The sequence below is a fragment of the Pyxicephalus adspersus genome, chromosome 7 (genome assembly GCF_032062135.1).
Source record: "Pyxicephalus adspersus chromosome 7, UCB_Pads_2.0, whole genome shotgun sequence".
Lineage (NCBI taxonomy): Eukaryota > Metazoa > Chordata > Amphibia > Anura > Pyxicephalidae > Pyxicephalus > Pyxicephalus adspersus.
In genome coordinates, this window is record NC_092864.1 from 59,392,445 (window position 1) to 59,415,995 (window position 23,551).

The following is a 23,551-nucleotide window of genomic DNA, read 5'->3' on the forward strand; positions in this document are numbered from 1 at the left end:
TCAGACATTGGCACATACAAAATGTTTTTCTTGGCATAAACCACCAGACACTGGCTTTCTGGGTTGGTAGGCACCCTAATGTGTGAATATGAAGCGTCAGTTTTGGGTGGCCTTATTTTTTAAAGTGTCAGTAAACCCAAAAATTTATTAAATAATCAAATGCTCTGAAACTATAACTGATAAGCAAACATATTTTTCCCTATTACGATTCACATTGGCCTTAAAATACCTAGTAATCCTGCCAGTCAGCAGCAGTTCCCTGTTGTGAGATCCATTGCAAATGATTGTCTGGTTTATGTGTTACAGTGGCATCTGCACATGCTCCATCCTTCAAGTTAAGAAAGTGTACGGCTTCCTATACTGTGCGCCAGAAACGCCACCTTCTGTCCCTGCATCCTAGCAGTACTGGAGGAAAAGGGGGAAAATGGTTAACACAAGTATGATAGGAAAAAAAAATCAATGGTTTACTATACATAGTGCTTCAACTAATAATATGTCATCCGGGTTGGGATTACATCAACTTCAAAGAATGCTTTCATTTGGGTGGTATGGTGGCTGAATAACTAGCAAGCCACCCTTGCATCTCCGAGGTCCCAGATTTTATTCTTGGCTATGACACTATTTGCATGGAGTTTGCATTGGCTTCCTTTGCCTTCCTATAGTTGTAGAATAACTCGTGTTTCACTGGATTAGTGACCCAACTATGGATACCAACAACACAGTAATAACATTTATCACATGCCTCACCTTGTTCAGAATAAGTAGCAAACATTCCATGAATTCACTATAACGGGTTTGTAGTGTTCCCTCCAGGGCTGGGACTTCAGACCTAATCAGCATAATCATAATTTATGTATTTGGATATGATTTATGATTTCTCATCGGATTGACTTTGAGGTTACTAAAAAGAAGAGAGATGAGGGTTCTGCTATTTGTGTTTTAAATTTACTTTTTTTTGGAACATCCCTGTAAAAACCTAAGAAGGTTTTCAGATATATTGTCCCCAGTGAAAGAGTTTGTGAATGTTCGACATTTTACAAAGCTGACAAAGTCACTTTTCTTTCCAGGGCCAAAATTGCCATTAGCTATAGATCACAGGTTTTATGGGCTCTGGCATTTTGAATAATTATGTATAGCATCGAGACGCTGAGAATTGTCAGGTGCTCCTTTCTAATGCTTCCTTCTGCTGTGTAATCAGTGGACTCAGCAAAAGCTATTGATGTTCCTTCTCAGATTACTCTGCAGCTGCATCATGCATTCAGAGATTCATTACAGTACACATCTTTATCTGTACTTGTCCTTGAAGCATTCCTAAATCCCTCAGGTGTAAGGAATACCTGCAACCAGGAATTGTAGGCATCTGGTTTGCAGCCCTCATAAATGTATTTATACTGCAGCAGAGAACTGCTATATGGTATGGTGAGAGGAAGGGCTTGTGTTTTAGGAAATACATGGCAACCTCATCACCCTTCTCCAATAGTACTTTGTAGTGGTGACGGGAAGCAGCTGCTGCAGGAACATACTAACACACCGCTGGATACCAAATATCAATCACAAGAATCAGTACTAAAAGAATTATTTAAACACATTGCAGAGACAAAAAAGATAAGTGCTGCAAATGTGCTTCTTCATTAAAAATAAAAGCATTTTCTTTGTGGTGTTTGACACAGTCTATACACATTCAATACCCCAAATCCATCAGTAAACAGGTAACCCCCCGAACCTTCCAAAGATTACTCCAAAATTTCATTACGGTAAATAATTGCCTGTTGGCGATTGTGACTATTGTTGTGTTAGATTAAATTGTATGTAATGTTTTGTTGGGTTTCATTAGTTAATATTTATAATCCATTGCCTCTACATACAGTTTTTTTTATAGAGATAATAAAAAAATGTAGACTTTTATTTTAAACCCCAGTGTTTTTCTCTTTTTTGTATTTGATAATTGATGTTTTTATGTTGACATTCAGATGTCAGGTTGTCTGGTACCTAACAGGGATTAGCAAATTGCATACACAGCCAGGATTCCGGACTACTAATAGGTCTTTTCTTTGGCAGCACTATTTATCATTTGTGATTTGGAAGCGCACGTGTGCCTGCCTACTTAAAGCAATTTTACAGCCTCCATTTTTTGATCTTCCCTTTCATCCTCCCCATTCTATTCATTATTTTAATACGCAATCTCCTCGTCATCATAATAACCCCGTCATTACAACTACATTAATCTGCCAGTACACAATGTTTATTCATGAGAATTCAATTACCTTGCCAACTGCACCCTGCAGCTTAAGGTTTTATGTTCTGAATTGAAACCGTCTTTACACAAAGTCTTCAAAACTGGTACGTTTGTATAACCATGGTAAGAATTCCCAAGGGGAGTTCTTGGAGAGTTTGCAAAGAGTTTGCCTTTTTTTAAAAATGGGAATTAGGATAATCTATATCCATTACAGTATGGATTCCCTGGTCCATGAAGCAACTCTGGTGTCTGTCTTTCTACAAATGACTTAGGATTCCAATTGCATTTTGCACTTTATTATAATAGACGCACACTGGCCAAGTTTATTACAGCAAACTCATTCTTCTCTTTGTCATCAGTGAGAATCCTGATTACTAGGCTAAATCATCATTTGTGAATGCTGTTAAGGCTCCACATGGCATCTCTTGTGTCATGGCACAGAGGTGTCTCCATGCTTGTATCTGGGAGGGGCAGCAAAGTGATGGAGGAACAGTGAGCCAGGGCATTCAAAGGGCTTTGCACATGAGAATCTTTTGGACTGACTCCAGAATCTGCAAACAACGCAGCTGGTAATATTCTGTCCCCTAAGCTATTACATTAGAGCATATTCATTCAGTGCAACACATGCATTGGATGGTACTATCAGCAAAAAGAAAGTAGCTGGATAATGGGAAAGGATATAAGTCATACCTTGATTTTTACAAAGGTGGTAATTAGTGCCTGTAGACCTCCAGTGGCTTATGGCCTGTGTTAGTGGACTTTGTCTTGTGACAATAGCATAATTTTAGTGTATTTCTGAGATCAATTGGAACTATTGAAATGTGCATTTTACCTGCAGTTCACACATACTCTCACATTATATAGTACAATATACCCACAAAGTGCTAAATAAACAGGGCTTAACCATCAAATATGTTTTACAGCATTTTTTTGCTGATGTGCTTGCATGATATCTTCAGATGATTCAGAGGATCTTGCGGACAAACAATAGCCTTTGTGGGTATATTGTACTATATACTGTGTATGTTACAGTCCGTTTAATTCTCTTTGATTTTATTTATATATAATGCATGTCAATATTTAAAATTTGTCATGCACATCAACAAGGAGAAATACATTATGGGAGAAATATAATTATTATAATTAGGCAAAATGTTGCAAGTTCCACATTAAAGTACTCGTAACATACACGAGTTGTTAAAGCTTTTGTGAGCAACAATTTCTTCGGAATATTCTTGCTTTGAAATGCATTGAGCTTTCTAGAGGTTTTTCTTTTCATTTTTAAAGACATAAAAAGTGCACATTTTACTAATTGTCACCTACAATTCTGTGTGTTCATTGGAGCGTGCTTATTGATGAAGCATTTAATATGATTGGCATTTTTTGTATATACATTTCTTCTCTTGTTCAGGAGACATTTTCAGTCCTAGCAATAATAAGAAATTGCATCAGATTTATCCTGCTGTGGATAATTTCATCAGCCAATATTTAAAGACCAGCTAAAAGCATACTTGTACAGGGCAAATGTTTACAGCATTGAGGTTGTTAAGAGTACAGAGGAGTGTAGAAGTAAAGTGGAGAATAGATGCCTGAATGCTGCATTTCCTCCTGCCTCTGAATTCAGACAGTGTTGGGTCCATTGGATGTGATACACTATACACAAAATACAATAGACACCAGAATGCATTTCCTAGAACCCCTCAATCACAGTGGAAACTGTGTGTCCACATGAGTAGGCAAGACTTATGTACGTGATGTGTAATTATAGGACCTCAATCTGTGGTTTGGTGCACAAAGGGTTTTATAAGTAATACCTATAATTTCTACTTTTCAACATTATTGCTTTAAGAATTTGCCTTGTTTTGTTTTGGGCTTTGTTGGGTTTTAATGTAAAATGTGGAATAGGTGGGGTCTTTAAATGAGGCCAAGGGGCAATCAAATCTGTTATTATGCAGTGTACTAAATGTCTTGCAATCAAGGATAAATACCAGCAAGTAATGCTCCTTCCCGATACAGTGCATATCACAGGTATCTGAAGTGTCCCTGTGAAAACTGTTGGGGTAGACATTTATATTCCATTGATTAGTGGCAGAATTGTCACTAGGATTGTAAAGAGTAGCACAATTTTACACCCAAGCCTTCATATCAACCATCACCCAAAACTAAAATTGACTAGTTTTGAGTATTTTATGATGAATAATTGCCATCTCCATCACAGCCTCTCTGCTCAATCTGCAACACTTAGGGCATTTTAGACCTGTAGTTAATTGCATTCTTCCACAGGCTCAACTGTGAAAACTGAGAATGGTTCAGAACCACTTGGGAATTTTGTGCACACATTTGCATGTGGCTGTGCTGTTCCTGAAAGTGGCAAGCAACTTCTGAAGGCTGCTTATCCTCTGGAGGAGAAATGACTGCACCTAAATGCACTCAGCTGCATGACAGAGCATTTGCCAATCTCTGGGGGACAGCATATTAGTTCAATAGGGATGGATGGAAGTAGACAAAAGCTGCGTTTTTAACATCATTTCTGGAGGGGGATTTTTAGTCTCTGAGTGGTGGTGGTGGGTGGTTGGGCATTGTTGATTGGAGAAAAGTAATTGTCAGTTCAGAGGGTTTTACACCACTGAAGACAGAATGAAGCTCTCACATAGATTAGCAGTGGTGCTGGTCTTGTGTGTGTGCCAGGGAAGTTAAGATTGAGATGAATAGATTATGGCTTAAAAATAAAATCCTCATTTGTTGGTTGTTTAATGTAGGTAGAGAGTAACACTATGCACCTTTCTTGAGAGTGGTGAATCATTGATACAAATCTATAGAAAACCATAAAAACATGTAGGTTGGCATTGTTGACCTTTTCTTTAAGAATCCCTGTTGCCTGGCTCTTGAATTGGCTTCAGATGTATGAGACTAATGTTTTGACAGGTGAAAAAGCAGCATCATCATTGAATAGTTTTATTTTCACCTTTTCTGGTACAGTGGTAATTTTCTTTTACAAACCTTAGTAGTTTTTTCCAATTTCACCCATGGGAACAAAGAATTCTCTTGCTGTAGTAAAACTGTACAGTTTCCTATTTTTAAGCATATTACTACCTTTAATTAGGGTGTAAAACAAACCTGTGATTCAGCAAAATGCTTTTTATTATAAAGTTTTATTACAACTTCTTTATTCTACTGAAGAAAAGGGTTAATCAGTGGCACTTCTGTGGAACGCTAATCAGACTATAACTAGATGTTCTTTTATCCAAGTAATTACTTCTGAAGTGTCTTTTTACACTAATGTCTGCAGTCCCCGGTGAATTTCTCAAGTTGTTTTGTCTGTAAGGTGTCTTTTGAAGAAACTGTGTTTATTTAGGTAATGGCTTCTTCTCATGTACAACAGACTTTACAAATATTACAGAAAGCCAAAATATATGAAACTGAATAATTTCAAAGAGAAAGTAGACTTTAATACACTGCGACAGGACTGAGTGTTATAGCAACTTCTTTATTTGTGGTTTTAATTACAAAATGGTTGTGTATGAGATATAGTTTTTTAACAATGGAAATTGTAATGAGGGCATACATGGCCCTGCTTTTGGAATAGCATTGAAAAACACATGTATTGTAGGTGGATATAATTCCTGTATAAAGTCCACTGTATCAAGTGGATATAATTCCTGTATAAAGTCCAATCTATAGAAAAAATAGAAATGCAAGGTGTGCACACAGGGATAAAACGCCAGAGGTGGTTTTTCCGCTAGAAAGGCTTTGCTGCACTGGCCAGGGCCACAAGGATTACTGATTACTGCAACACAAAGATTGCAAGTTCACTTTTAAACACACACCTTAATTGGGTTGCTGATTTTTATTTTTAAGTGACTCTATCACTAGGATATAAAAACTAAGCTGCAGCACCCTTTAAAAATAATTTTTCTAACTGGGAACAGTTCGTGATTGTTGGGTGCTATAGAAGCCAGTGTATAGCTGTAAGCTTTCTGATAGCAGAACAATATAATTTCAAATCCAAGTTTATTGTATTTATTTAAAAACATTTAGTATACAGGTGAGAAAATGAAACAGTTGTGTTCTCCTTTTTTCAAGGCACAGAACCCATGCACCTCTTAAATATATATATAATATATATATATATATATATATATATAAATAAAAAAGATAATAACACATGCCAGCATGTACAAACATCCCTATACCCCCTTTCCTATATCAGGGTTGAATTCTGTTCTTGTGCGCTCAGTAGCAATCCCATTAAGCTTTGTGAGTGAAAAACATTGCTCTCTTGTAGAGTCGCTGCTGCCACTGCTTTTCAACACTAATGTGTTCTATATTGATGTAGCAGCTGTTGAGAAAAATGAGAGAAATGCTTTTTGACACAAATGGAAATGTTGTATAGCAGTGAAGCTGGTAGGAGGTAAGATAGTAGAGATTTGACTTGCTTTCTGAAAAATATATTCTTTATGCTTTAATAGTTCTAAAGCTTTATTTCTTTATTCTCTGAAATACTACCAATCATATCATTTTAACAGCGCTGCCAAGATGTGGGATTGGCATCTTGTGGTATGCATCATCTGAGCTACTATAGATGCTGTCAAGACATTACATGTATATAACCTTTGGTTTACATTTAATATGAAAAATCATTCACAGAGTACCTGGGGTTAGCTAAAACTTCATCACAGAGGAGCGGTTTGCCTTGCAGTTCCCCTTGATTTAAACCTAATGCTGGGCCACCTGATAAGGAATTGAATCACTACTCAGATAACTCAATAGGCTTTCTGCTTTGTATCAGCAGAAATGCAATGCTAAATGTAAAAAGAAGTTCAAATACATTTCCACTTTATGTTTTTAGGGGAAAATTTTAAAAAAGGTAACCTAAATTATTTATGAATTATCTGACCATAAAGTAAGGAAAATTAATTTTTGCATTTTTTTTGAAGTACTGATCGAAGTAAAAGTAAATTTAGCAAACCAATGTTCAATGTTTTGCAAAAAAAAAATGCAATGTGTAAACATATTACTTAGTATTGTATGTTATTTTAAATTATGGTTCTGTGCAAATGTACCCACTGACAGATTTTTTGCTCTTTCCATTTAAGGCAAATATGTATACCAGCCTATGACACCAGTTGAGCAGCTTCCAAGCACACAAATCCCAGTGGAGCCACAAGAACAGACCAACACAATCCAGATTTCTGTCTCGCTGGCCGAGCAATTCCTTAAGGTAGCTTCTTCCTTCCAACCGCCATTCATTCCGGAATCTCCACGCTACTGTACAATTTCTGACCTCTTCCTGGATAATTATCAGGTAAAGTGTATCAACGGAAAGATGTGCTATGTGCAACGCCAACAGCCACTGCCACCACCACCTCCTGCACAGCCATGTGTCAGGTCAAGGCCTGAAAGAGAATTTCTGCAGGAAGTTTACACACCAAAAGACACCATGGAAGGACCAAAAATAGATCATTGCTCCTCTCCGTCCAACTCTGAGGATTCTGGGATTAATGCAGTAGGAGTACCCTACTTGGAGTCCTGTGATGAGGACACAGAAGAAGGAGCAGAACTCAGTTCAGAAGAGGACTGCAGTCCCGAAGGTTGCTGGGGTCAGGAGCCTTCTCCATTGGTGTCTCCTTCCAAGACTGACCTGGAAATCATAGAAACTATAGAGACCACAGTCTAACTTGAATGGAAGGACGTCAGAGATCATTTGTTAAGCACATATTGGCAGTGGATAGCTGCCAATGGACAGAGCAATACAGTCATATTGCACACTTACCTACAAATATCGTTGTCTCCAAAAATGTGTAATCAGTTTTTGGGTCAGCTATCCCATGTACCTTGGGTAATTAAAAGTTTAAATATAGTTAAAGCCAGTCAGCAGTCTTTCAATATCTTGCATAAGAGTACGTTTTATATTCATTAAGGCATATTCCATTGTGTGTATCCAGTTGCTGACTGGTTTACGTTCTCAGAAGATGCAATCTACAGGGTATTATTGAACAATGATCAGACAAATCTCTGTATATCATGAGATGCCTAAGGAAGTATGGATTATGTATGGTTAACTTCTAAAGAGAACCTAAAGAATCATTCACAGTATGTACCAACAGAACCATCATAATATGTGTATGTGCTGGTCACAACATGGGGCCTTTTTATAGAATATGCTGCAATGAATATAAAAACAGTTATGTATAGCATTGTCGTATTACTCAGCTGTCTGGTGAGCTTCATTTGACTGAAGTATCACTGTTAGTATTTGATGTCTCACATTCCACAACTATCCCAAGAAGAACAGTTTGCAAATTTTAACAATTGTATGGCACAATACTCCGTATTCCTGCATAGAGGCCAGAATGCAAAGCTATGTACATACAGAATATGTCACTAGACGTTCACAGAAACTATGCTTCAATCACAAGTTTAAAGCATTAGTGAGTGCAATGTATTTGTATTCTCCCCAGCAAGCCTTACTTGAAGCCCGTACTATGATGCTTTGTTTTCTATGTTGCATTAAGCATGTTGCTCATAATAAGGCTCATAGCTCTTTGAGAATCTCTCTGATTTTCATTGATCAAAGATTAATGCTGCTATAGGCATGGCTTTGACTCAATGAACTTCTGGTGCTATGGGCTTCGCTTACAGGGTCATTCATATAGTAACAGTGAGGGTTTTGGATGCTCCCAGAAGCTGCATCATCATTCTAACCCATATTCCTATTCTAGTAATAGTTTACTTCATTATTTATTTTCCCATGATTAAGAAGTTGATTCCAAAATGCCCTGTTGCTGCTGTTACTGTTTTTGGTGCTGAAAAAGTGCATAGGAAAAAAGCTTTTAACATAACTTTTCACTAGCCCTCTTTGAACATTGCCGTCCAAATAGGTAGAGAAACAATATGGAATCTGATACTTGAAAACCAATTTTATCATTTTGGGTATAGTCATATTTACTACAGTGACCTTACCGTATATTCTTCATTAGCTCAATTGAAGTCCACCATACAATATATAGCTTGCCTCCTCAGTCATGAAGCTGCATAACTTTGAATCAATATATTGGCTGTTTTTAATCAGTGTTTAGCTTATGATAAAAAGACATTGACTGCATTTATTTATTCTGTTAACACTGCTTTCGATAACCCATTTCAAACTGAATTGTCTCACATCTCGGCTCTGTCCGGATAAATAGACTAGACACCTGCTCCCTCTCTCTCCCTTCATCCTTATTCTGCAATTACTGAATAGATGAGCACAAGCAGAGTCAATTATGATGCAGTTAGGTTACACTGACCTTTAAGGCAGCTCATCTTCAAAGAGAAATAGCAAACCATAGGTGGTCGCATCATAATTTAGTGGGAAGGCCATGGAATGAAACCTTTACAATACTTTGTATGAGCTTGGATGGCTAAATATTCTCTTCATTTATTATGAACTGTAGTGCAGAATACCCACAGTGCTAGTATTAATATTTAACAGTATTGGTAGCTCTTAAAATAAATGTTTGTTTTTTAGAGTTTCAGGTGAAATACTAGTGGATGATGATTTCCAGGATTATTATTGATTTTTGCTGATGTTTGGAACTAGTTGTAGTACATGTTTTATTGGGGGTCTTGTTACTGTGCATTTGACACACTGTTAGCAGTACAGTGTGACAAGAAGTGTGTGATACTAATCTGTCTTTTACCTGTTTCATATCGGTAGAAAGGTCCATGTAGTCCAAAATATACCTGTAAATTTATTAATGGAAAACAGTAAGTGAACACATCCCAGAATTAGAGGACAGGCATTTTATTGTGGTATATTACCATTATACTAGTTTTACCACAGACCTGGCTTCCTTTGCATGTTGCAAATATTGAAAAAAGGGAAGAAAAAAAAGAGCCTCCAGAAATTTTCACCACCTCCCTAAATTATAATAAACCAAATTAGGGTGTCCCTTGTATATCAAGGGAAATAACCTTTCAAAAACAGTAGGGAGTTTTGAGGTATAATATTTTGTACAAAATTATTATAAAATTACAAAAAAGTTTATTTTAAATAAGTATTTTAAAAACATAAGCACTTCCCAAAAGCATCACAATGAAGATAAAATAGAGAAGTCTGGAAAATTACAAAGTACAGAACCATATTACAAAGTTAGTTCTAGTAAATCAGGTATAAAATGTTGATAGGTGACATTTTTTTAAAGCCTGACTCGGTCCACAGTGAGAACTTGCTTCTTCAGGGGAATATCACAAATCTTGTGTAGAACAACCTCTATACTTAGGACTTCTAGTGCTTGGTTTGGACCCAAATCCTGGGACTGAAACTTTTAAACTGCAGGTGTGCAACCTGATTGAATATCTTTGAATTATTTTCCATATTGACTACCACCCATTGAGATCTGTAACAACTTTGCTGCACAGCAATAAGTGCACTGGATAACAAGAAGCCTACACTAACTGTAATGGCTAAGGGATTATCCCTACTGTCTTTTGAGAGCCCAGAAATTTGCTGTGTGGAAAGCAGGAGAGTTATAGTTTGTGCATTTTTCTCAGGGCTTCACCATGCCGTAATGAAGCAAAGTAGGTAAGCACATGCTTCCATACCAGCTATCCAGATAACTTATACTGGTCTTTAGGGGTAAGCATAGTTTGTGTGAAATACATTGAGGCCAGCAGGAAGCACCTGATGCCCTTGTTTTTTAAAGTTGTGTTCTGAGATCTGGCAAGCTCTGGCATCCAAGTGATTGCTTCCAGAGCTGCACACAGCAGAAAGTGAATACTCAGTGGCAGTAGTTTGTCACATGCACCATTATATATCTCAAACCAACATATTTATTGCGCTCAGTAGACCTAATGCCTGCACGGTCTTGGGGCTACAATTTTCTTTTGGGTGAGAACATCCAATCCAAATCCTTAAATCTCCTGATCTGGAGTGTTATTGAGGTCTGAAGGTGCTATAGATATCAATAACAATCATGTTCCATAAACATCTGATTTAATCAGTATTTGATTATCACCATGTGGGTTTGTTTTAATCTTTGATAATGGTCTCATCAAAGCAACCATTTTACTCCTCATTAGAACCCTAGATTGTTCTTTAAACTTAACCTAAGTGGTATAGATAAATTCTGTACTGGTATGGTGTAAGGTGTTTTACAAATCAGGGGTTATTTAGTGTTTATATAACATCCTGAATAAGGCTAATATACTAATTGTCTCACTATTTAGGTTACTATTGGCCAATATTACCTTTGTGAGCAGTGTCATTGGTACGCTGCATTTTTTACCAGAGACCATAATTTTATCTTGCTCCCTTTAAAATACCACTATTTATTTTACAGATAGTAGAGCTCCAGTTCATTTTCTAGAAGATACTAACAGCCCCTTTTTAGTTCATTAGGAAATTTCAGTTATTGCATTAGTGCTTGATCATTGTAAATGCTTTGTTATTTACATCTGAAACGCAAAAAGAGGGGGGCAATTGTAGATGTAACAATAACATCAATGGGCAAGGAGCAGAGCTGTGGGAGTGACCTAGAAGGCCGACCCACTAGTTGCTGGAAACTACAGGGGGAGAATACAAGACCAATCACTTGCAGTGGTAGAAAGAGCACTCTGGTGCTGGTCTTAAGCGTATTTAATCACACTTTTCAAAACTTTAAAAACCTCATCTTGAGTTAGAAGAAATATCTATTAAAATTCACCCATTCTTGCTCTTTTCACATTTGAAGTTTTGAACTTCCCAAAGAAGCTAGAATGCATAGTTTGGTTTGAATTAAAGTTGAAAGTCTTTCATGTTCACACAATTTCAGTCTAGTCATTGAATGTTTAACAACTAAAGGAGCCTGTAAGGTAAAATAAAGTGTTTAAGTATAAAAGAGACACCTACTCCCTATTGCCCTCTGTTCTTCATTTTCCTGTCTATCACGTCTGATCATTTCCAGTGTTTATCACAGCTGTCTTCATCTGTTGCAGTATAGTCTGTGTATTATATTTTCAACAGTAAGGGAGGCAGCTCATTTATTTCAGCCAGACTCTCTGTAAAAATGATGTTACATTTCAATCCAAGCAATTTGTTATTTAGGAGAACCGTCACCTTCTCCTCCTTTATGTCTTTTCTAATCACTGCTTGCAGCTGGTAACACTTTCTGCAACAAGTTTTCCCCATGGACAGCCTTAAGCTGGTTAGAGAAATAGTTTTCTGTATACTTTCAAAGTCAGTACAGCAGGTTTATCTCGGCGGGCTCCAAGAAATAATTATGCCAGTGTGGACTTATTTTTCATAGCATCTCCTTTTACTGACTGAAGGTTAAACCGTGCTGTGTTTTCCGCCTCTGAAAGGCACAGTGTGGGAGCTCCAGATGTAAGCAATAGTTTGTGTACTCGGCATACTTTGTCTTGAAGATTGTTTTTAACCTGTGTGCCATTCTATTTTTGGCTGGGTGTAGAGAGTAAATTATGGAAAGTGTTTCTGCCCATTGTGACAGCTTTTTGGAGTCATGGTGGCCATTTAAGGAGTGTGAGCTGTATTTTTGCCATTAAAGGGAGTGATTTTTGAAAGAGCAATCAGTAGCTGCAAAAAATACATCACAGTTTATTCTGAGATCTCAAGATGTTTCATTTGTATTTTGTTATAAAACAACTGGGGGTCTCTGACCACTGGGTACTGTACTAAAGCCTGACACTTTCATTTTAGTTTCCCTTCTTGTGGAAACAAATTCTCAGCGATGGATTTTCCACAGATAATCAAGACCAGTAGGGTGGCACAAAATCTTAACTTTGTGAAATATATGGCCCTTGTGCAGTCATTTCATAGATCGGATATAACAGTAACGTTTCTGTAAAAGGCAGGGTTGCTAGTAGCTGTATATCTTATTGAAAACCATCACAATAGCACAGCCTTAAACGTACCTTTGAAAGATTCCAATGTTGATAATCATTCCAGTGAAACCTTTAAAAGAACAGAACAAATGACCAGTTTGAGATGCTTCTGAGTTCTATCTTATCATGGTCAAATACAGTTCACATATTATCAGCCACATTATTCAACCTTTGTATTCACTTTAACTGATATAGGAAGAAAAGCTGTTCTAATTCAACACAATGCCTGTTCACACAAGCCATTTGATCTATTGTCTCTCCATTGCACACTTTAAGACATGGGTATGAAGAGCCACCCTTTTTTTGGGTTTGTCATTATGGAGGGCTGGCTGCATTAAATGACATAGCCTCCTATACCAGGAACAGTAAGTCACAAAAACAGATGCCGCCTTAATAATCTGACCCCAAAATAGGTGTTGATGATAAAAGCAGCATCACTAGACTATTAGCCTTCAATATCTCCCCATGTACAAATATTAAGCTATATTGACAAATGACTTCTGTGTGACTTCTGTGATTTGTATCAGATGGTTACTGTAACACAGGATATCCCCAATGCATCCCCCAAAAAAACACCAAAAACACATACAATGGGCATGAGTCTCAGATCCTAGGTCTGTATATCACTGATCCAGCGTTTATCTGAGAACAGATGATAGCCTGCATGAAGTGATTTGGTGGGCTGTGTTGAATTAAAGTGGGAAAACTTGTGAACAAATCTAAAAGTTTGCATTCGAGAACAGCCTAAGAAGAAGTGAAATGGCTAAAAATAGATTACAGCCATTTTGGTGTGCCCAGTAAGGTTGCGATATTGGAAGATCTTATCTAGCGAGTAGAACAGATGATCGTGGATTGGGTTATTGGTATTTTACAATAGTATCCCGCCCAAATTTGGAAGTTAAGAAAAGAATTAACACGTAAAGGAATAAAGCATATGTAAAAATGCCTATGAGTAGATTGAGCGGAATACTGGATGTGGCTTTAAGGTGCATGGATCAAGTATGACAACATTTTGTGACAAGTTGCATTTAGGCTTTACTTCATTATTGTCCTGGTGCAGCACCATTACAGCTGTATTTAAAAGTATTCCAAGTTCACTTTAACATCAGTCTTGAATCTTGAGATGTGAGAATATTTAAATGAATTGTGGGTTGAGAAGAAACTGCATTAATACGCAAAGCTGTCAACTGAGTCTTTTTTTAACTAGTTTTCACATTATACTTGTAGGAAAATTTATAATGTATTTACACAAAAACACCCCCTCACACCCTTAGAAGCACAGTGACTTAATTTAAAACATTGCAAATTGAATATACGAAACACCTTGTTCAGTACAAATGCAGCATATTTGCACAGTTCCGTAAAGCCGTTAGCAACAAATGAACCCTTCAATTACCAAAGAGGATTTCAATTCCCATCTTACAAGAAACAAGTTAACTTCTCTGAAATGACACAATTTATTTCTTTTATAACTTAGTATTAACAAAACAATTTGAAGCACAATGTAAGCAAAATTAAAGCACATAACTTGTATTTATCTAGCCAAGAAAATTGTGTGTACATTTTATCAAGTGTAATAAAATTTGCTGTATTGCAGTAAAATATAAATTTGCTCCCTATTGTGAATATTTCCCAGAGCTAGAAATTTTTACAATAACAGGTAAAAAGAATTCTTTGGCTAGGGTATTTGAAAGGTTGCCACATCCCAATAATAAATGTAACTTGTAGAGAGGAACCCTTATCAAGGAGAAAAAAAGCAGGATTTTAAAGGCAACCAGCATTTTTTTAATAAATGCAAAACTAACTTAAAAATCATATAAAAAGATAAAGATACAGAATTGATACAAACAGGTACAATGTGCACATATTATCCAACTGCACATTATCATAAAATTAAATAAATATCAGTCATTTCAGAAAAATAATGAGTAATTAAGGTTTAATACCCCAGAAACTCAGAGGTTAAGCAGGAGTGAGGCAATGAAAGTTAAATGTTACTTACTTTCGGTTTCATGTAAAACAATACTTGGAACCAGTCAAGCTTTACTAAAATGCTCATGAGAGATGATCTCAATTTAGCTTGCTGCTCTTTCACTGTTCAGGGAATGAGGCGGTGGCCTAGCAGTGGTGCTGAACTTTATATCATTACCAGGCTGTATCTGCTGTGTGGCAGAGCTAGGTAACTCCCAGGATTTGTATAGGCAAAAATTTATAATAAATATATATAAATCCTTGGCAGGTAACAAACCTACCATTTATCTATGTCAGCTCTGTATTTAGCTGTTTGCTTGGGGTTCACCTTTATTCTTTGGAAAATTGATGCTATTATGTGATCTAGGAATTATGCAGTCTCTATAAAAATGGGTTATATTCTTCATAGACTCAAATAACTACAATGTTAGTTACCATTCGCTGCTATCTACATCCTCAGTCACCATGCAGAATTTGTTTTATTCTTCTGTCGTTGGAATGCTGTATTATTCTATATAGATAAAATTACCTGATAGGGTGGATAAGATCAGCCTCATCCCAAAGCTTTTCATTGACATTTCTGCAGTGCCATTCCCTCTGGACTAGTCGATCTTTGAAGAAAGATTAAAAAAACATTGATATTGTCAGTCCATTATGCCTGAAGAAATAAAACTGCAGCTAGCTCACAGGAACTCTTGGCTGCCAGGTACTACAGTTCATGGTACTGATCTGCTAAAGAAAATTGGATATAGAAGTATTAAATACTGCTGTTCATATTCATTCTATGTACATTTTATTCATTAAAACATCATTGGACAATTGTCCTGCAGGTATCAGGTAAAGTATGGCTGTAGGTAACTACATGGTCATTTTATGTCCTGTCCACTTGTGGAGATCATCATGGTCAGTCAGGAAGCATCGTAAGTTACCTGGGGGCAAACATGAGGAATCCTCCCAATAAACATATAAGTTGTCATGATCTTGTGCCTTGCATACCATATGATTGACATTACAGTATGTGACCTTGCAAAATTAACTTGCAGAATATTTAAATTACAGACATTCTGAAGAGATTAAAACAGTTTGTGCTTTTGGAATTGATAATGAAATGACAGGTTATTCAGTGGGAAAGTCATATCTCTTTGTTCCAGATCATGAAAAGAATTACTGTAGACCTAGTTACTCAACATTACATTATATTTCTGACTGACAAATTGCATTTCTAATTACTATAATAAAATCAAGTCATTTTTACTGTTACTGTTTACTACTATTATTGTTGTGTTTATTATATTGCTTTATTCGGTTTTCTTCTGTGTCAGAACCTACTGGTTTACCTACTGCACAGCACCTTAAGGCATCATGCTTATTAAATGTGTTCAGGTGGCCAGTAACTTTATTTACCAGGCTGTCACACAGTGGCTACCACTAAGCATTAGAAACATGCTAGTTCCCTAGAAGTGTGGGAGATTAAAACTTTGTGTTCAGGCAAAACTGTAAATAACCAACCATCTTTTTTCCATCTAAGATCGGAAAAGGGTTCCAATCGCTGTCAGATTTTTTTTTTAAATGTACTTGAATATAAACCAATCTGAATATAAAGCAAGATACTTGTTTTTACCTGGAGATGCAGGAAAATGCTTTGATTATTGTATAAACCTAGGGCACAAAAAGTGACCATCACTGTTAATTTTAAAGACAGTGTCTCTTAGAAATGCCAAAAAAATTAATGTTAATAAAAAAATCCAAGGTGTGGTATTTTTATAAAATGTATATACACTGTATATTTTTTCTCCCTTTATATAGGTTAATGTATTTTGTACTATTGGTCACTCACTCTTCAATGATTATTTGTGCATTATTGTTGGCCAACACTAGATGGCTCCATTTCCTCATGTATGGTAACAAACTTGCTGTAGAAGACATTTGTTTGTTACCTTTTAGATGAGGAAACTGCACCATCTATGGGTGTGACCTGAGTATAAACAGATTTATTTTCTTCTGGCATTTTAAGTGGAAAACCTTTGGTTTATATCCAAATTTACATTGTATGTGTGCTTGTGGTTTGTCACTGGGAGAGAAAGTAAGGCAAAACCCCACTGCCATGTCAAAACACTTCTGCGAAGTGTGGTCCTTATTAGGGTTGGATTGGACACTTGGGCCCTCCAGTGCCTTCGTATGGGTCAACTGCCTTAGCTTTCATTTATTTTAAATAAAAAATGTAATATAACAACTATTTTTATTCAACAATGTTTACTCTTGATGCCAGAATATGAGAATTGTGCTTTTCATTATTTTTCATACAACAATGCAAATATATAGTAAATCTCTCTACAAACATTAGATCCCCAATAAAACATAGCCTACGGATAAAGTTAAAATACTTTAATAAAAAAAACAAGTAAAATTTACAATTGTTTTTTAAATGAAATGTAAATATATATAATGGTGTATTGTGGGAAAAGTAAGAGCATTCTTTAGCGGAAATGTACTTCTTGTTGGAGCTTTGTATAACTGTCCACCAAGCCCTGATACTCTCTACTCAAAAATGTTTACAATAGAAGATGTTTGTGTATTTGCATGCATGAACATTCCATTTCAACTCCCCTTCAATATTTCAATAGGAATTTAAGTTAGGGCTCAATCCTACAGTAAAATACTGATTCAAATTTAACTTTCAGCTAGATAGTCTAACATAATCAAGCTGCCCATGCAAGGGATCATTCCAGTTACTTCAAGCTGCCCAAGCAAAACCATTCCAACCCTAACATTTCTAACACCATGATTCACAGTTAGTATGAGTTTCTTTTGTTAAAATGCCATCTTTGATGCCAAACATGCATACTGCCGAACTGCTGAACAACTCTATCTTTGATTCCTCAGTCTGCAACACATTTTCAATGCATTTTAAATCGATGCTAAAGAGTCTAGTTATAAATTTGTCCACACAAGGTGTACACAACTTTCACCTTAAATTTACACTTTTTCTGATTGAATCCAATCAAATAATCTGTGAATATTGGAAACATTTTATACATATACCCCAACTGATAGACACAACTCATAATAGTATGTCACATAACACTATTTAATGTATATATGTAAATGTACTGCAGTCATGTAAATGGGACTAAATGGGAAAAGAACTTGCTGATCTTGTAGAAATCCTCAAACATCTATTTAAGTCCCCTAAAGAGCTCTCTATGTTCCGCTTTGATGATGAGACACATTATAAAAATCATATAAAGAACATAAGACCCCAAATATCTGAGATTTATAAAAGACTACCTGCACATTATCAAACAACGTTTTGATAATTTACATCTAATCTAGAACATCAGATTCTATTTTCATGGATTTGTGGTGGTGGAGGTAAATCTGTGGGTTCATCTCTTTTATTATGTGACAAATCTGCAACTTTGTGCATTTAGATTATTAGCCTATGATGTCATTTTGTGTGTCATAGGCTTCCACAAGAAGCTAAAACATTGCATTGCGACCAAAAACCAGAAAGCAAAGAATAGCAATATTTGTTTATACCCAGTAAAAAGGTAGACATGTGCAGGGTCATCCAATGAACAACACTGAGAAAAAATTGTTTCACACACTATCTCTATCAACAGAACAAATCTAAACACTAGTCCTGCACCACCATACACAATTAAGTTCCCATAAGGAGACATCATCACATTGACTGTTGGTTTGTGAAGTGTCCTTATCCTCCCAACACAGATCATTTGTACTTTCATTACAGTGGCATCTGTATTGGGGGCAGATGCTCCAAGGGAGCATAGCATGGGTAAGATGGGTGTAATTGGGGTGGCCTCTTACAAACACACTTGGGCAAGGTATCAAGGTATCACACAGGTACAGTGTATCTTTAAAGGATTAATGGAGCACTGTTGGTACACGTTTGTGACAGGATCAAATATACAAAAAATAAGAAAAAAAAAACAGAAAATAAATAAAACTATGTTAAATATGCCCTAAACAAAATAAATCACATACTTATAATAAAGATAAATAGATAAGATCCGTTTTATGTTTTCAAGCAAATGTTTCTTAAACTGGCCCATAAGCTACAGAAACAGAATGTAACAATGATGAAACTTAGTAATTTTAATTTTACCAAAGTAATTTTGTTTACCCCTAATGGTAAACTGATTGGAAGTGGAAGTGTAGTTCACCATACTGCAAAGCTTCATCAAGAAGAATAAAGAAGTAAATGTTTGTATGTAATCCCCATGATTGTGTGTGTTTGTTTTGGCCATTCCAGTTTCCTCCCACATCTCAAAAGCATGCAGTTAGTTGTCTTCCCCTCCAAGTTTAAATTATGTATGACTTCAGTAGGACATTAGATTGTGAACCCTTTTAAGGAACAGTTAGTAACATATAGACTTTCTAAAGCTCTGCGTAAGGTTGGCACTACAGGTATAATAATAGGATAATAATAGTAATAACAATAATGTGTATTTAACATACATAGCCAGCCTTCTGTCTCAATTTTAAACTCATTGTGGTTCCTGAAGAATAATCGTTCGTCATGCCATTGTCCTCATACTCGTACACTAGAGGTTTGTTATTGTATGATTTCTACTGAAACACAAACTGGCTTCCATCCCTCATCTGACCTTGGTGATCTGTGAGATTAATTTTCCTTTACTGTTCCCCATTTTACAAAGCACATTACAGTAATAACATATCATCAGGCTCTAATCCACCTCTCAGGGAGATAATGCCGACTCCAAATCTCCCATTTAATAATTCATAAACTGTTCATGTGGAGTCACAATACCTGATATTACATGTATACATTTAATGGAGACATTATCCACACAGCTTGGATGTTAATATTACTCACACGCATCTAACAAAAACTTGCCATAGCGTTAGGTAATCTGATATTATGCACTAGGAAAATAATACAGTCCATCAAATAACCCTGTTAAATGTCAGGGTGCCAATGTTCTTTATGTTCACATTATACAAAATGAAAACTTATTTTATGTTTACTTACAATTGTGCTTCAATACAAAACTGACATCAAAATCCAATTAGGGTTTTTGCAAGCAGAGCTATTACACAATTCTGGAACCAAAAGCATACTTTGGTCACATGACCCTCATATTCATAAAACATGGTTGAACTGCAAAGTGCATAATTATGGAATCTTCCTGTGGTTTCAGAAAGTTCCTGCTGTTATGGCACTTCAAGGAATGGAATTAGGGCAATAAACTATTAACTGACAGAGAATTAATTATTAAAGGTAACTTTTCATAACCTTTTAAACTTTTTATCTAATCTCTGGTGATGCTCAATGGGAAAAATTAACATTTTCAGTTTTACAAATGAATAATATGACAATTATTTAATCATCTGTCTACAGAAAGCTACAGCAGAACTAAAAAAACGTCTGTAGCACACGAGGGCACTTTGCTGTCTGTATAATTTGTGTTATTTCTGACATTTATGATTTACTAAGATATTTCATCATTGCATTGTAGGAGATGACTAATATTATGGAATGGAAAGTAAAGGACACAGGTAATATGTGTTGTTCCATATGTGGAGGAGCATAAAGGCCATCAGATGTAATCATTAAACTTATTCAAGTGGAAAAGAGAGCAGAAAAGAACCTGGCCAGGTTGTCTTAGGCGCAAATACTGTGTGACACCAAGCAAGTCTGCATGGTGAATGTCACTGGGATTATGAGAAAGGTATTTTATGTGTTAAAGATGTTAGATGTTAAAGTCCATTTGTACTAAAACATTCAGTTGACTTTTTAGTTGGAAAATTCCATTGACCTCCAAGCTCTTTCAACTCTATTTTTGTTAGTAGTTCTCAGCGGTCTTTTGATAAAGAAAAAAACTTTCATGCGTCTCATTTCACATTTGGCGATGATGGAGAAGCAGAACTGGTAGGTATGTCAAGTCTCAATATGTCAGAAAAAAGTGGAGGATATGTCTGAAAATGTTTAATAGAACCAGATCTACCAGAAACAGTTGCAGTTTTAGCCAAGTAATAAGAAGGATAATATAGAGTTGCCAGAAGACAGCAGCTATTTCTGATGGAGAAACTGATACAGATGTGAGAATGAATACTAAAATAGGTATAACATTGAAATAAATTTATTTTACGCTGACATTTGCATATATTAGCACACTATAAAGGTTTTATCACCCACATTTGTGCTTTCTTAGGGTTTTTTATGCTTTCTTTATGTGTTTTACATGAAAAAAGGGCAAGGTAATTTTTACTTCCTGTCTCCTGTGCATTTCTATTGGCCAGTGAGAAATCATCATCATTTTAATGGACCAATAGTAGTGTGTGGTGGGAAGGGGAGATAGCAGCAAGCTCCATTTTTATATGAATGTGGCCTAAAACATCAATTCATTTTTAAGCCCTAAAAGTAGATAAAAAAAACCTAGGTAAACAAATGAAACAAAAATGTGTTATTGGGTGAAATAATAATTGAAAAAAATGATCCAATAACATATCTGTATGTGTTGAAAGTAAGCGAACTGTGTTATCAGTATTTGGTGTGACCGCCTTATCCATCAATAATTGCAAGTAAACATTTGCAATAATTGTTGATGAGTCCTGCACATCCCTCCATTTTTAGCCCATTCCTCCATACAGAACTGCTTGGGCCCTCAAACGTTGGTGGGTTACTTCACAAAAAACACTTGCTTTAGGTGAGGTCTTGGCCATTCTAGAACATTCACTTTATTGTTCTTTAAGTCAGTTCATAGACAGATGTCATGACATTTTTTTTTAGAAGGCTCTAGTATAGTTAAGAATACATTGTTTCATCAATGACGCCAAGCCATCCAAGCACAGCAGCAGCAAAACAGTCCCTAACCAATCCCACACTGGTCCTAACACTCCCACCACCATGTTTCACAGACGGGATAAAGTTCCTATGCTGGAATGTTGCGTTTCTCTTTCTCCAAATGCAATGCTCCTCATTTAGGCCAAAAAGCTCTAATTCGGCTTATCCATCCACAAAACATTCTTACAGTTTCCTTCTGTTTTGTCCACATGATCTTTAGCAAACTGTAGGTGGTCAGCAACATTTTTGGAGGAGAGCAGTGCTGTTCAGTGTTCTCCTGATAGTGGACTCATGAACATTACCATTTGCCAATGTTGGACAGGTCTTCACTTAGAAGTTACTCTGGGTTCCTTTTTAATCTCTTGGACAATTATACACCTTTCAGTTGGAGTTTGTTGGTCGACCACTTTACTTCTGGGTCTTGATTTTTTTCCATTTGTACATATACTCTCTGACTGTTGATTGGTAAAGCCCAAACTCTTTAGAGATGGCCTTGTGAACTTTACCAGCTTTATGTGATCAAAACCTCCTTATCTGAGACCCTCAGACATATACTTTGTTTGAGTCAGGAATGACATCCACAAATGTGTTGTATGTGTGATCAGGCTTTTCTGGATCCCCCTTTCTCTTACTCACACCTGATTGTCACCCATTATTGAAAACACCAGACTGATTTCACTGATTTTTTTTCCACAAACAGATGTTATTGGATATTTTATTTTCAATAAATACATTTCCAAATATGATTTTAGTTTTATTTGTTTAACTAGGTTTTCTTCCTCTACTTTTTTAGCTGATTTAGGTCATATTTACTGTATTTAAAAACAGATTGTCATAAACTTTCAAGCACCACTGTCTCTTTTTACTATTAGGGAACATTATTAGATACACTTGCTCAATTTCTTCCTAATGCAAATATCTAATCACCCAACCACATGGCAGCAACTCCATGCATGTAAGTATGATGGGTCTCGGCTGTTGCAACCTTTGGTTGGTAGGATTAGAATTTGGTCACAATGATATAAAGGCACGGATCCATCCTTCCCTGTTTTCCCTGTGCTGCAGATATAATAGTATGTGGATATTTTCTTGCACATTTTAGGCCTCTATCTGAGCGTTGTTTAAATGTCACAGTCTACCTTAGTACTACTGAACTCCTTGTAGTACTCCTTAGTACTAGTGACTCCTTTATAACTTCAGTATACCCATCTTCTGATGGCTGCTTCCAGCAGGGTAACGTGTCATTATCTCAAACTGGTTTCTTGACCATAAAAATGTGTTCACTGTACTCATATGGCCTCCACGATCACCAAATCCCACTCCTAAAGAGAACCTTTGGGATGTTTTGAAATAAAAACCTTAAATCATGGATGTAAAATTAACAAATCTGCAGCATCTATGTGATGCAATTGTCTTAATAAACCAAAAATCCATGGAGAATGTTTCCACCACCTTGTTGAACCCATGCCATGAAGAATTGTGGCAGTTCTGAAATCAAAAGGAGGTCCAATCCGGAACTGGCAAGGTTCACCTAATAAAAAAGCTAGGGAGTGTATATCAGTAGTGATAATGAAGGATCAGAACCTATTACTATCTGCATGAAAGTGACTTTCTTACCATTTTAAAAGTTGAAAGAAAACCACTGAAAA

The 23,551-nt window shown here is 36.3% G+C and overlaps 1 protein-coding gene across 2 annotated transcripts in view; it reads left to right on the forward strand.

Moving 5' to 3' along the window:
- C7H3orf70 (chromosome 7 C3orf70 homolog) overlaps positions 1–14,469 on the forward strand; it is a 63,641-nt gene extending 49,172 nt beyond the window's left edge. For both annotated transcript variants that reach the window (XM_072418648.1, XM_072418646.1), the window contains exon 3: positions 7,333–14,469. In XM_072418648.1, the coding sequence (XP_072274749.1) occupies positions 7,333–7,913 (581 nt within the window). In that variant the 3' untranslated portion in view covers positions 7,914–14,469. The remainder of the gene's footprint in view (positions 1–7,332) is intronic.
- The last annotated feature ends 9,082 nt before the right edge of the window (positions 14,470–23,551 follow it).